At 34.5% G+C, this 16309-nt stretch overlaps 1 protein-coding gene across 1 annotated transcript; it reads left to right on the forward strand.

Annotated features, from left to right (window-relative positions):
* Positions 1-12310: 12310 nt before the first annotated feature.
* LOC127086487 (transcription factor ILR3) lies at positions 12311-14787 on the forward strand. Its single transcript, XM_051027260.1, has 5 exons — positions 12311-12674; positions 13335-13397; positions 13836-13913; positions 14025-14187; positions 14359-14787. The coding sequence occupies exons 1-5, from the start codon at positions 12559-12561 to the stop codon at positions 14623-14625; spliced, it is 687 nt and encodes a 228-aa protein (XP_050883217.1). The 5' UTR covers positions 12311-12558; the 3' UTR covers positions 14626-14787.
* The last annotated feature ends 1522 nt before the right edge of the window (positions 14788-16309 follow it).

Consider the following 16309-nt stretch of genomic DNA (forward strand, 5'->3'; position numbering starts at 1 on the left):
ATTTATGTTTGTTTTAGGTTGGTAATCAATCATCGTTGTTAAAGGAATGGTTGTTAGAGCGAAAATCATGCTTATTTTCAATACTAGAAACATAAAGAAGTAACACTTATGTCGCACCGTCATCTTGAATTTTGAATTAGAAATTCATATAACTGTGAATTTGTTGTGAATTTGTTGTAAATATTCTACATGGTGTTATATGTATATTACTCTTTGTGCCAAGTTTAAGATTAAAATAAGATTTTAAAATTATTTCAGATAATACGGCTAAAATTACTGTCACAATTTTATTTATTTTTAAATCTTAGTTATAAGTAATTTTGATATTGATGATTGATATTTTAAAGGCAAACTCAGGTTGTAGATTGGTTAGCAATTTCGATACTATTTTTTAGAAAAGATTGGTACAATTAATTTTGGTATAATTTTGTTTAAATTTTAACTACAGATTATAAATTTATAGAAAGTTTAATATTTTGATTGAGTCAATTAAAATAATATGTCACCAAAATGATCTCTTTTGGGAAGATTGCTTATAAAAAATATTAAATATTTTTCTTTTGTGTGCGTGTTTATTCATGCGGTTATCAATTGATCCAAATGACAATTGGTGTTTGGCCAATTTTCCTATGTGCATGTGATGGTAAACATGTGATAATTATAAGGTTTCACATGTGAATAATAAATCAATCCAAAGATGGGTTTATTATTAGACATTTTTTTATCAATATTTGACCGTTATAACAAGAGTACCACTGACAGTTAATATTGATGGTGCACTAGATATCTTTATGGGTTTCGTCTTTATTTAAACTAAATTGAATATTCATTTTTCTTTTATGTAAGTATATTTAAATGTTTAATTTTCTTGTTCTTTTTCGGTTACAATTGCTTTAATATCTGCTAATCTGAATTCGGTTTCAGTCCTTAATGGAGAAAATTTCAAGTCCTGGAAAGAGAACATATAAATTGTTCTTTGTTGCATGAATCTTGACCTTACATTAAGAAATGAGCAATCTGTTTCACCTACGGAATCTATCACCTCTAAATAGAGGAAAGATTATGAGAAGTGAGATCACTCCAATCGCATGTGTCTCATGATTATTAAGCGCGACATTCCCGAGGTTGTTAAGGGTATTATATTGGAAGATACATCTAATACCAAAGATTTCCTTGCTGAGATTGAAAAGCGTTTTAAGAAAAGTGATAAGACGGAAACAAGTACTCTTCTTCAGAACTTGATTTCCATAAAGTATCAAGGCAAAGGAAATATAAGAGAATACATTATGAGCATGTCAAATATTATTTCAAAACTTAAGGCATTAAAGCTTTAGTTGTCTGAAGATTTTCTCATTCATTTAGTATTACTTTCTCTTCCTTCACAGTTTGGTCAGTTCAAGATATCTTATAATTGTCAGAAGGAGAAATGGTCTCTTAATGAGCTCATTTAATTTTGTGTGCAAGAATAGAAGAGGTTGAAACAGGATAAGACACTAAGTGCTCATTTTGTTATCACCTCTAAAGACAATGGCAAAAGAAATAAATATTATGAGCCCAAGAATGAAGCTACAATTGGCAATTGCTCAAGCACAAAAGAAACAAAAACATGATGATAATTGTTTCTTTTGCAAAACGCCTAGACATGCGAAGAAGAAATGTCTTAAATATCACGCTTGGCGTGCAAAGAAAGGTACATTTCTCACTTTGGTCTATTATGAGGTCAATTTAGCTTCAGTACCTAGAAACACTTAGTGGTTTGACTCAGGTGCAACTACTAACATCAATGTTTCAATGCGGGGTCGCCTGAACTACCAGAAGCCTAATGATGTTGAAAGATACATCTATGTTGGAGATGGAAAATGGATGGAGGTGGAAGTTGTAGGGAATTTTAGATTATTATTGAGTACAAGATTTTATTTGAATTTAAAAGACACTTTTGTTGTGTCGTCATTTAGACCACTACGCCAAATAAGGGAAAAGAGGGCGCTTTTTTTGGCCTATAACAGCGCTTTTAAGCGCCCTCTAATCTGGCGCTGGCATAGGTAAAGACAGCGCTTTGTTTTCTTGGAGAAAGCGCTGTCTAAAGTGGCCACATTATAGTGCGCTTCCAGAAAAAAGCGCCCTCTAGAGTGGTCCATAAAGGGACACCTTAGAGGGCGCTTTCTGGAAAAAGCGCCCTCTAAAGTTGTCAATGTAAAGTGTTTAGAGGGCGCTTTCAGGAAAAAGCGCCCTCTAAAGTTTTCAATGTAAAGTGTTTAGAGGGCGCTTTCAGGAAAAAGCGCCCTCTAAAGTTGTCAATGTAAAGTGTTTAGAGGGCGCTTTCTGGACAAAGCGCCATCTAAAGTTGACAATGTAAAGTGTTTAGAGGGCGCTTTCAGGAAAAGCGCCCTCTAAAGTTGTCAATGTAAAGTGTTTAGAGGGCGCTTTCTGGACAAAGCGCCCTCTAAAGTGTTAGTTATTTTTAAAAAAATTGTTTGAAAAACAGTGGATATTTAATTGGTAACCTGTAAAGCGCAAAAGTGTTGTAATTCATATTGGTAACCTGTAACCTGTAAAGCGCATGCTGCAAAAGTGTAAAATTCATATTGATTTCATCCTTTAATCCAATGTTATACACCATTAATCCATTGATATATACAACATGAATCCATTTATATACAACATTAATCCTCCATATATACAACATTAATATATGATTCTTTGATCAACAATATACAACAACATCATGATTTAGTAAAATTACAACAACAATATACAACATATATACAACAACAACATACAACAACAACATTCCATACATATATGTACAACAATATACAACCTAGCTATATGATTCTTTGATCAACAATGAATTGACACAATTCATCCTTGATTTCATCCAAATGAGCTCTTGAGTATGTCTTGTATTCCTCAAAGTACTACAATTAAGAGAATAAAAATATTCATGATTTAGTAACAAATTAGATGAAATATCCGATAGTATTAAAATAAACCCTAAGTTATTATTCCATACCATTTTTGGGATGTCTATACGATTCAACGCAATGATGTCTCTCATAAATCTCATTACAAAAAATCCGCAATCGACCGAATTATTTTGCTGAGGACACTACACAGAAAAACAAACAATATATATATATATATAGTTAATTTCTTACAAACACTATTATAAGCAAAAAAACAAACACTATTATAAGCAAAAATAAGATACTTAATATATACCTGAACTCTGATCCAGGTAATGTCCTTCCTATTGCGGTATTTCTTTTTCAATCTAAATTTTAGTATTGCCCTAATAAAATAAAAACGTATATTGAGATCAATCTGACAGACATAATTAAATATACAAATACACACGAATATTTAAGGGAATTTCACTTACGCGTCAACCGTCTTCTTCATATTCGGATATTTCGTCCAATCACCCGATAAAGAATCGAGATAATACACTATTAGTCTCGAAAGATCCATAGCAACCAACACCCAGTGACCACTGTAAAATAAAACAAAAATTTAGATAATTGAAAATTTTCTACGTAAAAGATATACATAGATTAGAATGAAATTATTAGGAAGAAAATCTAACCCGTTGCCAGAATTAAACGGTATAAAATACAAATTGGGTGTATTATCATCGGCCGCCATGAATCTCTCGACTAGATCATTCTTTACGGATGTTGGATTATTCGTTATTAACGTTGCATTGAAACGGGAAGCAGCAATAAACTTGAAACGGTTACACAATTCAGTTCCCCGCATCAATGTTACATACATATACCTTAAATAGAAACATAATAAACATTAGACTACTCATTGAAATGTGTAAATAAATTGTTCAACTAAGTAAATTATAGATTGATCGGAGTACCATATGTATGTATGAATGACAGCGATGCCCAATTCGGTGTGTTCAAAAAGTTGTTGGAAGTCCTCCTTTCCAATTATTTCGAAATGAGCAGCTCCGAAAACACCTTCATCAAAATTTATAGTACGAATGGCCCCCTCATGCATAATATCGGACTCCTCCACCATTTTCTCAAGACGCATCAAAATTTGAGATTTTGTCCCGGACGTCGTTGGAATATCCTTCGTTGGAATATCCTTCATAGGAATATCCTTCGTTGGAATATCCTTACCAGCTTTTTTCAACTTTCGACCGGGAACCTAAAAATTCATATAAATTAAATCATGACTTTTTGTGATGCAACAGAATCGTTGTGTATATAATTCAATGGGTATATATATTTGTACCTCTTTTTGAGATGCAACCGACTCGATGCGTCTTGAAATCCCTTTACCAGCTTTAGGGGTGGGTCTTGTAGGAGTCTAACATTACCATGTAATAAGGATTGATTAAATATCATAATTGTAGCTGAATTGAAATGTGAATACTAAATATTCATAATCATTTAGAACATATATACCTCGGCATCAGGGAAAATTAGATCTGACGGCCAACCAACAAAGGATCCGACTGCATCTTGCATCAACGTTGTCTCTGAAACAACGTCAGGTAATGGTAGACGGGCGTCCGTATCGAATACGAGGTCAACCGAAACTTTCATAAATCCCACCGGGAGGGGATTATGGTGAAGTAATTCACCCGAAGTATTGTGCACTTTTCCCTTGCCAACCATGCGATAAGTTGGTGACGATAGATACAGCTGACAAGGTGAAATGCCCTAAACCAATAATAAATGTTATTGTTAACTTGTATATGTGTCAAGTAAAAAAGTGCTATTTTAATTTCATAATAACATATATAATTACCTCGGGAAATTTCGGTTGATGATTGATACTAGCTCGGTCACTAGTATCTTTTGCCTCGGAAGCGCACCTTTCCTCTCTATACCTTGCATTCTCGTTTTGCAGTTGGAGTACTTGTGCCCTTAACTCCGCCAAGGTCTCCATCACCTCTTTGTTGGTAGGATTTTTGTTTTTGTTTTTTTATAAAATGACGACGGAGTCACACCAAAACCCTTACCCCTCACACGACCGGAATACTCAGGAACATTTAGTACTCGACTAAGTACGCTCCTGCAATCCTGGACCTCGGTTGAAGGTACGGTTTGGGATAAAGTCTCCTGAAATATTATTAGAGGAGATTAAAAATGAATTATATGTCTAACAAAATTTTCGATATAATTAAAGAAATAATGTTTCATATACTTACACATTCGTCATAAACATTTTGGACCGCTTCAACGACAGCCCCATCCTTCCCAACCCGAGCAGCCTTCCATAATACGTGCTCCGGAAGAGATGTTGCGTCACTTTTCTCCTCGGCTAGCTACACATTGAATTAGATTATAAGATCATCAATTATAACATATTGTGACAATGTATAAGCTCATAGCATTTGAATATACTCACAATTCTTTGTTGTAACCGTGCATAACCCGTACGCCCTTTTTTGTACGGATACGCGGGTTTTGATGCCCTTTTCCTATTTATGTCGCTTACTTCCTGGATAAAAAAGTTTAAGGCATATTAGAACCAAGTAACTTAACAATTGTATAATAGCATAATTAATAGACATTACATGGAATTTTTCGTTTCTTCTTCGTTTGGCGACAAAGTTATCCCATTCATCGGCTGAAATAATCGCGGCATACTTCATTGGCCGTTCTCCTTCAACAAATTTTCCTTCCTCATCCTTGAGAAATTTGTTGCACAAAAAGGATCGAAATCCTCGGAGTCTTTTTCCGGCCAATTGAATACAATATTTTTGCCGGCTTTCATCGATGTGAAAGGATCTCTAAAAAACATACAAATGGAGTGTGTTATTATAAAGTAATATTATAACAATATATGGTTAACAAATAGTCAACAAAAAAAACATATAACAATATATGGTAAGTACCTTTATCTCCGACCATATTTTTTCCTTGCCAACCTTCAAGTCCGGACTTCTCCAATTATCACATGTAATCGGAATATGTTGGCGAACAAGGAAATCAATGTAACTTGCCAACATTGAACCGTTAGGCTCAATTAGTTGGTCTTCAGCACTCCAATGTACTTCAAATTTTACACCCTTGTCTCTTGCACGAATGATTGACTTCATAACAGTCAATCCTCGTTTGATTTCTTTTTCAACATTATTACGTGATTCATTCGCGGCATTGGTATCGTCTTGGTTAGCCATTTTATCTGTAATATAGAAATGATTCAATAAGACCCAAGTAAGACAATGATTCAATACGTGAACACATTCATATACCAATGCATGCAACAATCTAAACTCTTTTTTTTATCATTATTGAATACAAACTCACACACACCTACTACATGCAAAAGACCAATGCAAACTAAACTCTTCCAAGCACAAGCTCAAACACACTTCAACAATCTAAACTCTTCCAAGCACAAGCTCAAACACACTTCAACAATCTAAACTCTTCCAAGCACAAGCTCAAACACACTTCAAATATATCAGTTTTCAATCAGAAATAAAAAACTCAGTTTGCCCTAAACAACATTAATCAACATAATGCACAAAATGAAAAACTAAGTTTAGAAAATGCCCTAATCAAACACATGAAGAAAGTGAACGGTAACGATAGAGAAGAGAAATACCTTAAAGGTGACGGTAACGATGGAGAAGAAAGTGAACAGTGACGGTGGAAGAGGATAACGCAGTGAACGTGAACGGTGAGGGAGGGAGAACGAACGGCGACGATGACGGTGAGGGAGGGAGAACGAACGGATGACGAGAGTAATCGCAGTAGACGGTGGACGCAGTAGTAGAGAGAAAACCCAGTTACGTAAACGAAATAGCTTATGGAGAGGGAAAATAAAGAGACATGCAGTATATGTTATAATTTTAATGTTTACTAAAGGGGACCTTAGAGGGCGCTTTTTTAAAAAAAGCGTCCTCTAAAGGGGACCTAAGAGGGGGCTTCTGAAAGCGCTCTCTAAGGCTTTCCAAAAGCGCCTTCTAAACTGGAAATGTACATGGACTTAGAGAGCGCTTTTTCAAAAGCGCCCTCTAAGGGTAACCTTAGAGGGCGCTTTCACAAAAGCGCCCTCTATTGTTGTCCCTCCATTTTTTTTTTGGCTTCACTTTAGAGGGCGCTTTGTTACAAAAGCGCCCTCTAAAGGGGGTCTAAGAGGGCGCTTATAAAAGCGCTCTCTAAGGCTTTCCAAAAGCGCCTTATAAACTGGAAATGTACATGGACATAGAGAGCGCTTTTTTAGAAGCGCCCTCTATGGTTACCCTTAGAGGGCGCTTTCAATAAAGCGTCCTCTATTGGTGTCCCTTCATTTCCTCATTATTTTTTCGCTTCACTTTAGAGTGCGCTTTGTTACAAAAGCGCCCTCTAAAGTGCGCTGTCTATTCTAGTAGTATGCTCCTTATTTTTTCTCTTCACTTTAGAGTGCGCTTTTGTAATAAAGCGCCCTCTAAGGGGCGCTGTCTATTCCAGTTTTTGGCGTAGTGGACGTAACTTAATTTCAGTTTTTTATTAGGACAAATCAGGTTATTTGTGTTCATTTGGGAATAATATGTTTAATTTATATTTTAATTCAAATATTGTTGGAACTGGTTCACTTATGAGTCATGATAATCTATATTTGCTTGACACAATAGCTACCTATGGCGAATCCTTAAATGTGGAAACACGTGGTACTATGCATAAAATTGATAATAATAAGTTAGGAGCATTATGGCAAGCGCCTTGATCACATCTCTAAAAATAGAGTTTAATGACTAATGTCTGATGGAATTTTATATTCCATTGACTTAACTAACTTTGATGTTTGTGTTGAATGCGTTAAAGGCAAACAGACCAAACCAAAGAAATTTGGTGCATATAGAGCTACAAATGTCTTAGAATTGATACATACAGACATTTGTGGACCATTTCCGACACCTTTTTGGAATGGTCAACAATATTTTATATCATTCATAGACGACTATTCTAGATATGTCTACATATATTCTTATACATGAAAAGTCTTAGTCATTGGATTTGTTCAAATCGTTTAAGGCTGAAGTTGAGAATTAACTCAAGAAAAGAATTAAGAAAGTCAAATCCAACTGTGGCGGTGAATACTACGGCAGATATGACAGTTCAGGTGAATAACGTCCATGACCTTTTGCCAAATACCTAGAGGAATATGGAATTGTCCCATAGTACACCATGCCATGATCACCTAGCATGAACGGTGTTGCTGAAAGACGGAACTGGACTCTTAAGGATATAGTAAGGAGTATGATTTCTCATTCTACCTTTCCAGAGTCACTATGGGGAGAGACACTAAAGACTGCAATTTATATTCTGAATAAAGTACCAATAAAAGTAGTTGCCAAAACACCTTATGAACTTTGGACTGGGCGAAAGCCTAATATGAAACATTTTCATGTGTGTGTGTGTGTGTGTGGGTGGGGGGATGTACAGCTAAGGCAAGGCCTTATAGGCCAAATGAACAGAAATTGGACTCCCGAACAGTGAGAAACTACTTTATTGGTTATTCTGAGGGCTACAAATTTTACGATCTCAAATTCAATTCAATTTTTGAGACGGGAACAACCATATTCTTTAAGGACATTGAGTTTGGAGGGAATAATAAGTTTAGAGACTTTGCTTTAGAGGAAGAATCGGTATAATTCCAAAACCAATTCATACAATTGCTTTTGATCAAGCAAGTATGGAACCTCGACAAGACATTGTTGACTTTTCTCCCACACAAGATGATTTGGTAATTCATGAAGAAAAAACTCAAAATCCTTAAAATCCTCAAATGGCTCAAAGCATAGTCAATAAATCCAATACTCCAGATACATTATGAAATAACAACAATTACACTATTGCATTACCTAAGCGAAGTGCCAAGCATGGATTACCAGGGCATTAAAATAATGACCTGACAACTCATGAAGACTTTTATACTTCTACCTCACACCTAGGCTGTAAGTCTTGAGAGCCTAGAGGTACGATATCTCATCTTAGACAAAATTTCACATCGAAGTTTTTATTAGTTCAAAGCTTTATAGACACATTATCTATTCAAATAGTTAAAGGTCAAGTGGATTTGTATAATGGTATTAACGTATAAACCTAATTCAAATATGTCACTAATTATGCACCAAGAAAACTCATCTAAAAGGAAGAAACGTACCCAACTACAAGGTTTAAACATAGTGAATGTGTGATGTACATACATCAGTATAAATGAATGACACAATGCACAAAACTACATTGATGCCATCCCATAAAACCAACACGTCTGCAAATAAGGAATATAGAAACACTAACATGCATTGGTTATTCATAGTATCATGAAATATATTCAAATTAGATAAGTGTCACAACATATCTCGACATTTAGTTATTTCAACACATCACACTTATCCAACAACGATCAACCACACTAGCAGAGAGAACAAATATGAGGCACATACTCAAGCTAGGTTTTGCGTGACTAAGCAAAACTCTAAATGTAAACATGATCTCATAAGTGGGCTTAGGGCCCAAATGTAAATCGTTTTTGCATTTATGAAAATTTTCTTTCTTAGCAAAAAAAAAAAACAACGATCTCAACAATAATTACAATAGAACCGACTAAAATGTATGAGTTCATTCACACTATAAATATGGATTTACCTTCAAATATAATCACTCAATCATCAAGTCACTTATTTGCTAACTACCTCTGTCTAACAATAAGTGTCTTATTTGAACAACACACGATTTTAAAGAAAATGATTAGATGTATTGATTTTAATGATAAAATTAATATCATTTATTAAAATGTCCTTATTAATTATAGTTAATGGTGTAGTTAAAAAGAGTGAAAGTTAGGGGTGTGCATGATTCTTAAACTAAACTGAATTGAACTAAATATATGATTTAGTTTGGTTCTTGAAACCACTTTAATGAAGCTAGTTTATTTTTTAAAAATCGGTTTACAATTGGATCGGTTTGATTTAAAATCGGTTTATGCCAAAAAATGGTTTTTGGTTGAACCAAAATTTCCTCAAACTTGTTTCAATTAAAACTTAGTTTTTAGTCCAAACAACTTTTACCTAACTCCATTCAAGCGTTTTAAACTCCTTTTTGAAATCAATAACCTCTCGTTGACGGCGATCGCCGGATCTTCAAATCTCATTTATGATATTTTCAAAGTCTAATCAACAATTGTTTGATTTTTGAAAGAATATAAAGTTAATAAAAATAATAAGAAAGGATAAGAAACATAATAATAATAATAATAATAATAATAATAATAATAATAATAATAATAATAATTATAATTATAATTATAATTATAATTATAAATAGTGATGTACTATTATTTTGACTATCAAAATATTTTTATTGGAGTTTTTTATTTTTTAAATGCATAAGAATGATAGTAATAAAATTACATATAGCTCAACATAGTATTAAATTGAATTAATAACTTTTATATATATATATATATATATATATATATATATATATATATATATATATATATATATATATATATATATATGAAGTGACTCAAATTAACCTATTATCATAAAACAGAGATAAGGTGAACAATATGTTCAATTCGAAAAGCAGATTAACTATTTTTATATTAATTTTAAAATGTAGGCACCAATTTTTTGTGGTTTTAATGAAATAAATATGGATCACTTAACAAAATAATATGAGCTTTTAAAATAGATGTATCATATATTTTTTAAATGGTTCTTGTGAATCAGTTGTTTTGTACATCTCTAATAAAATTTAATAAATAAGGGTATAATAGTGTAAAAATAAATAAATATTATATTGATAATGTAAAAGAGACATATATATTTTTTTTAGTAGAAAGAGGACCAAAGGCCCAAAGCAAATAAGAACTATGATGTAGACCTAACAAAGAAAACAACACGGTCTTTAACCAACAATTGATTAAGTTCTAACGGGAAACCTTCAAACCATGTACCATCAACTAATCTAGGTAAATCCAGCTTGGCCAAAAGATCAACACACTTGTTAGACTCTCTAAGAACATACTTGAAGTGCACAACCTCAAAATTCTGAGAGACAAGAAGAATGCGTATAACTAAGGAAAAACCTTGCTTGAGAACCAGGCCTGACCCAACAAGGGCATTAACATCAACCTTGTTATCCACTTGAATAATAATCTTCTTGAAATTATTCTGCCAAGCAAATTCCAAACCGGTTAGCACTCCTCAGTATTCAGCAGGAAGACTATTGCAATTACTAAGGACTTTGAAATCCACCAAGCCAACGTCTAAACTATCATGGAAAAGGTCCCCACAAGAAACAACAAGATTTTTATTGCAACCTCCATCTGAATTGAGATAAATCCAACCCAAAGGAGGAGAGCGGCACTTTATGAATAAGGCTCACGCTAAAGAGAAACTTGCTTGCGAATTTCGTTTTCCAAATTATGAGGAAAAATAAAATGAGGGTCATAGAGCTTTTTGTTTTTCGAGGTCCAAATGAAATGACAACCAGTTGCCAATCGAAAACAAAGTGATGAACATGTTGAGACATGTTTAACACTAATCAATCAGGATAAAAAAAGCCGAGAAGAATCGAGCTTTATTACCATGACTAACCAAGTGAGACCATATTCTTTTGGGAATAGATCAATCCCGTAAAACATGAAGAGTAGAGTCCGATTGATCCTCACAAATGTCGCAAAAGTGGTCCCGCAGCTAGAGACGATTGAGATAAACATTAGTTATGATCCCATTGTGGAAGACTTTCCAAATAAAGTTTCTAATTCGTTCGGAAACTTGGAGCTTCCGGATGAAATCCTAATAAATATGAGAGGTGTCTTCAGAAAAAATGCTCATATTAGAGTACAAGCTAGAAACAAAAAAAAGATTCTAGCTTTAGTTCTTCCCCATAAAGAGTTATGGTATCTGTTAAAAGAGAAGGAGGAATGGTAGAAAACTTGTCTATAAACCATCCAAATATTTTTTATGAAACAAAGAGAATATATATGTTCATTGTACTTTTTTTTTAAAGACACACACAAAACTTGCACATCCTTTAAACATCCATATTTGAAGTTCACATCCCCAACCTCACCCATCAAAATTGTCTTTCATAGAAAAACAACATATACGGATTATTGTTAATGAATTAGACGTCAAAATTTTTATTTTACCAATCAAAAAATTTCTTTGCATGGTGAGAAATCTATCCTTGTTAGTTACTCCCTATGAGATAAATCTTCACTTTTTTATGATGTGATTTGTAACGGTGAAGCTCAAGCCCGGGTATCGTTTACTTGAAAAAAATCTAAAGAGCACTTCCACTTATTAATACTCCATTTTCTTCGTATCTCGTCACATCACTCACCCTCACACACACACACGCATAAGCATTAGATTCCCATTCCCCATTTATTTATTACCATAAAAAGAAATCATTTAAAAATAAAATCACTTTTTTTATCAACCCCCAAACGTGCTTTTCATTTTTCAACCGAGTCCTTCTTCAATCATCACTCTCTCTCTGTCTCACAAAATAAAACAATAATCACTTATTTATAAAAAAATTAAAAACAAAATTATCACCGCCGGGAAAATCTCACCGAACAATGGTTTCCCCGGAAAACACCAATTGGCTTTTCGATTATGCTTTGATTGACGATATTCCCGTCTCCGATGGCTCCTTCGCCTTCACCTGGCCCCCATCACATCCTCTCAATGTCTGGTGGGTAATCCCATCATTCCCCAATTAGGGTTTATTGCCCCCTTCCTTCAAATTTCTACCTAACTGTTTTGCTTTTGTGAAATTTCAATTTTTAAACTTTGTGTTTGCAAAACGTTCGTGATTTTACTGCGAAATATTTGAATTTGTGAAATTCTGATTCTCACAAATTGTTCTGCTTTTCATTGGTGTTCTTGTATTTCTGATGCTTTGTGTACTTGTGGTTGTTATCAATTTGTAGTACTACTTGAACTAGTTTGGACATTCAAGTTTCACCACTTCAACTTCTGAATTGCTTAATGATGATGTTCTTGATGAAACTTATGTTCTGCATATGTTGGTGCATTTGATTGTTTCTGTAGCCTTGTTTCAAGAGCTGGGGATTATGATGCTTTAATCTGTGTGTGCAAATTTACTCTATGCATCCTTAGTGTTTGGAAAACTGTAAACAATTGCTGCTGATGCAATCTTAATTTAATTTCGGTTTGCGACGTAGTCGTAGGGACTTCAAATGCTTTGATGTTTATGGCTGCGGATTGCAGTTTAATACCATGCTTTCAGTTTCTGTAACTTGGATTTTAGGTTTTAGGTTTGAGAATAAGAAAAAGTTATGTTGTTTATACTAAGTTGTGTTTCTCTATATATGTTACTATCTGCTCCTAGTGTTGATATGGATGGTTCTCTGGGAGATTCTGATGGTATCAAAGATCCTGGTTCAAAGAAGAGGTACACTATTTTGTTTACTTTTGATTTCTCATTAAACAAGTTAGTTAATATTCCTGTCAAAAAAAGGAAGTTAATATTGATAAAAACAAACACATAATCTACATGTGTAGTGTAGCCATCCACTTAGCATCAAGTAAGTTACAGGTTTGAGTTGAAATAATCGAGTCAAATTCGCAATTTAACATGGTTGTAAAGTGAAGATAATAAGCGGTCGAAGCATTCATTCAGCGGCATCGATAAATTTTTTTCCCCTCACAAACCCTATTGCATGTATGTTATCTATCTTGCCTATGCATTTTCTATGCATTTGCTCCCCAGTACCCTAATCTTCTGTCCCTGTTTAAAATCTTGATTGCTCTTAAAGATGAGTGGACTCAATCCAGATACTTATTATTATAAAAAGTTGTCCCATATATCTTGTTTCTTTTCTTGTTTCAGAGGTAGATCAGATTCGTCTGCTCCTTCCAGCTCTAAGGCATGTCGAGAGAAGCTGCGGAGGGATAGGCTGAACGATAAGTAAAAAAATTTAATCCCCACCACCTTGCCTCATTTCATTCTTCTTTTCCTGGTGGTTTTCTTTGTAGATGTGCATATGAGGCATGTATCTAATATGATTGACATGGATAGGTTTGTTGAATTAGGCTCTATCTTGGAGCCTGGAAGGCCACCAAAAACAGACAAGGCAGCAATTCTGACTGATGCTGTCCGAATGGTATCACAGCTACGCGGTGAAGCCCAGAAGTTGAAAGACTCCAATTCAAGTCTTCAAGAAAAGATTAAAGAATTAAAGGTGAGGCCTCACTTTATACACAATAACTTTCTTTAGATGGAAGGTCCACATTCTAGATAATTTTATTTCCCTTGATTTTTATGCTTTACCGTGGTTTTCTGTCGTATCAGTGACTAAAATATCAGATTGACCTTATATAACACTAAATGTTGAATTCTGTCTATTATGCAGGTTGAGAAGAATGAACTCCGTGATGAGAAGCAGAGGCTTAAGGCTGAGAAAGAGAAGCTGGAGCAGCAGGTGAAATCAATGAATGCCCAACCCAGTTTCTTGACACACCCTCCTGCAATCCCTGCTGCATTTGCTCCACAAGGCCAAGCCCATAGCAACAAACTAATGCCTTTCATGAGTTATCCAGGAGTTGCCATGTGGCAATTCATGCCACCAGCCTCTGTGGATACCTCACAGGATCATGTGCTCCGTCCACCAGTTGCCTAAGTTGGCACTGTACAATTTTTTGGGATTCCATTATGGCCTAAAAATATTGTATTCCTTCCCCATACGCCCTTTCCTTTTAGTTATTTGCTATGTATTCTAACTGGTATTTGCTATTGTGAGGTCTAATACTATTATGAAGTAATGCTGGTATTTGCATGTAAATCTTATAAGCTCGTCTAGTTGTCTTCTCTAGGCATTAATACTTATAGCTGGTTTTTAGGGTCCAAAAGTTATTAACATGGGCCGATAAAGGTTGGTTTAGTTGGAGAATTTAACTTGCCACCTCCCACTTATATCTGGTATCCTCTATTAGAGCAATTTTTCCGTTATATTCTTCTATGAATTCGGGAAATTTTAGAAATTTACAGGCTTCTACTGGAAATTTCAAGTATGTATCGGAAATTTTGAAAATTTAAAGTATTTTATCGCAACAAAGAGACATGTCCTGTGAATTTAAACTTTTTGAAAAAACATATCGGAAATTTACAATTTGCGGTAGAGGTGGGAAGTAATTTTTTGAAAATTATAAAATTTTTGGTAGAGATATATCAAAAATTATGAAATTGACAATTTTTCGGAAACTTTAAAATTTTCGGTATGAGTTCAGAATTGTAAAAAAAACCTAAATTTTCAGTATTTTCCACGGAAACTTGTATAATTGTTTTTGATATATATAGGCAATGAACAATCAGGTTTCAACTTTACCTGAATCTAATGATTGTTGTTGACAAATCCAACATCAATGGTTTTATGCCTGCTTGTATACATAGGCGGAGGTAAGGTAAGAGGGAAAAGGATAATATTAAGTCTCTTTGACAGGGAGACAAATACAACATTATATCTACATGTAATAGGGTAACTCATATCAGGAATCGCCATCCATTTATCTCGACCTTGCACACTCAATTGTTTTACTCGTAAGACATTCATAACTTCAGAGACTGTGTCATAGAACAAATTGGAAAAACAATTTAGGGTGTTGATGAACTTGAGTATATAACTGCGTCTGAACCAACAACCATGACTCTTCGTCCTATCCTAGTAAAGCTGCAATAGCCCGAAAATCACAGTTTCCATCGTCACCCACATCAATAATGTCATCAATGTATGGATGCAAGAAAACACGAAATTGAGATAAGTAGAGATGCCTCGAAGATGTAGTGGACGATTGACTTCATGTTGGTTTCGTGCACGATCTCTTTGTAGTCTGACTCCCATGTGAGCCCTCTCCATACTCCTAATGTGAAAGATCACGATGCACATCACTCTCTTCACCCTTTCTGCTCTTCTTACCTCACCTCTTTGACTTGTACTTCACCGACGGTGGACACATAGAAGTTGTGGATTAATGTGTTAAAGTTCTCGGATCTTTTTCTTCAATGCCATCTGGCCTTCAATATCCAAAGTATTGAAATATGTCTTCAACTCTTCACACTTTGCTTTTAAATACAACTATGTACCACTTTCTTCATGACTGACATCATGCTCTTCAATGTGTAATTTCGTCCAAAAAACATGAATTAGTTCTAAAGGAACAAGATTGCCTTGTATTTGAAAACCGACAAGTTGACACGCACATGGTAACCCATGTGTTGTTCAAATGAAGCAACCATAAGCATCTTTGCTTGCACCAACAAATTTTACCTTTCCTAGTTCCTTTTCAATGTGCTGTATACACAGTCTT

The sequence above is a fragment of the Lathyrus oleraceus genome, chromosome 5 (genome assembly GCF_024323335.1).
Source record: "Lathyrus oleraceus cultivar Zhongwan6 chromosome 5, CAAS_Psat_ZW6_1.0, whole genome shotgun sequence".
Classification (NCBI taxonomy): Eukaryota; Viridiplantae; Streptophyta; class Magnoliopsida; order Fabales; family Fabaceae; genus Lathyrus; species Lathyrus oleraceus.

What these genes read in the sequence shown, in the direction of transcription:
- LOC127086487 (XM_051027260.1), top strand. Translation starts at nt 12,559, where the DNA reads ATGGTTTCCCCGGAAAACACCAATTGGCTTTTCGATTATGCTTTGATT. An exon ending in TCACATCCTCTCAATGTCTG is followed by an intron (nt 12,675 to 13,334) that starts GTGGGTAATCCC and finishes ATCTGCTCCTAG; the next exon opens with TGTTGATATGGATGGTTCTC. An exon ending in AGGGATAGGCTGAACGATAA is followed by an intron (nt 13,914 to 14,024) that starts GTAAAAAAATTT and finishes TGACATGGATAG; the next exon opens with GTTTGTTGAATTAGGCTCTA.